Below are 489 nucleotides of genomic sequence, written 5' to 3'. Positions count from 1 at the left end.
GCCCGGCTGGATGTGCGAGGCAAGGTTCATATAGATGGCTGAAGACGACGTACGCTGGCAAGGAACAGAAGAACTGGATTGCTGAGGAAGAGGAGACAAGACAGATGATTAACGGAGTCCTTGGATACAGCTCAGCCCCTAAAATAACCTGGATGAGCCAGGTTGCCTGCTTACAGCCCTCCCTCTGCCTGCAGATGTTCCCCAAAAGGACATGGGGACACCAGAGCCATGCTGGGACTCAGGAGCAGGGAGCTTGGCTCGGTCCCTATGATAAAGCACTGCCAGTGCCGAGGAGCCTCCGGTGCACCGGGATTCCCAAGAGGAGTCTCAGCCCCTACGATAAAGCCATGGGCAGTGCCAGTGCTGAGGAGCCTCCGGTGCACCGGGATTCCCACGAGGAGTCTCAGGGGATTCCCAAGAGGAGTCTCAGTCCATACGATAAAGCCATGGGCACTGTCAGTGCCGAGGAGCCTCCAGTGCACCGGGATC

General features: G+C 57.7%; 1 protein-coding gene across 1 annotated transcript in view; it reads right to left on the bottom strand.

Moving 5' to 3' along the window:
• The window catches only part of GATAD2B (GATA zinc finger domain containing 2B), a gene marked incomplete at both ends in the record, with an annotated part of 3,105 nt that extends 3,024 nt beyond the window's left edge, over positions 1-81 (bottom strand). Inside the window, 1 exon segment of the mRNA XM_010148518.1 lies at positions 1-81. Within this exon segment, the coding sequence (XP_010146820.1) occupies positions 1-81 (81 nt within the window).
• Between the last annotated feature and the right edge of the window lie 408 nt (positions 82-489).

Source organism: Eurypyga helias, unplaced genomic scaffold (assembly GCF_000690775.1).
Source record: "Eurypyga helias isolate BGI_N326 unplaced genomic scaffold, ASM69077v1 scaffold15323, whole genome shotgun sequence".
Classification (NCBI taxonomy): Eukaryota; Metazoa; Chordata; class Aves; order Eurypygiformes; family Eurypygidae; genus Eurypyga; species Eurypyga helias.
This window is presented reverse-complemented; position numbering and strand designations above follow the sequence as displayed.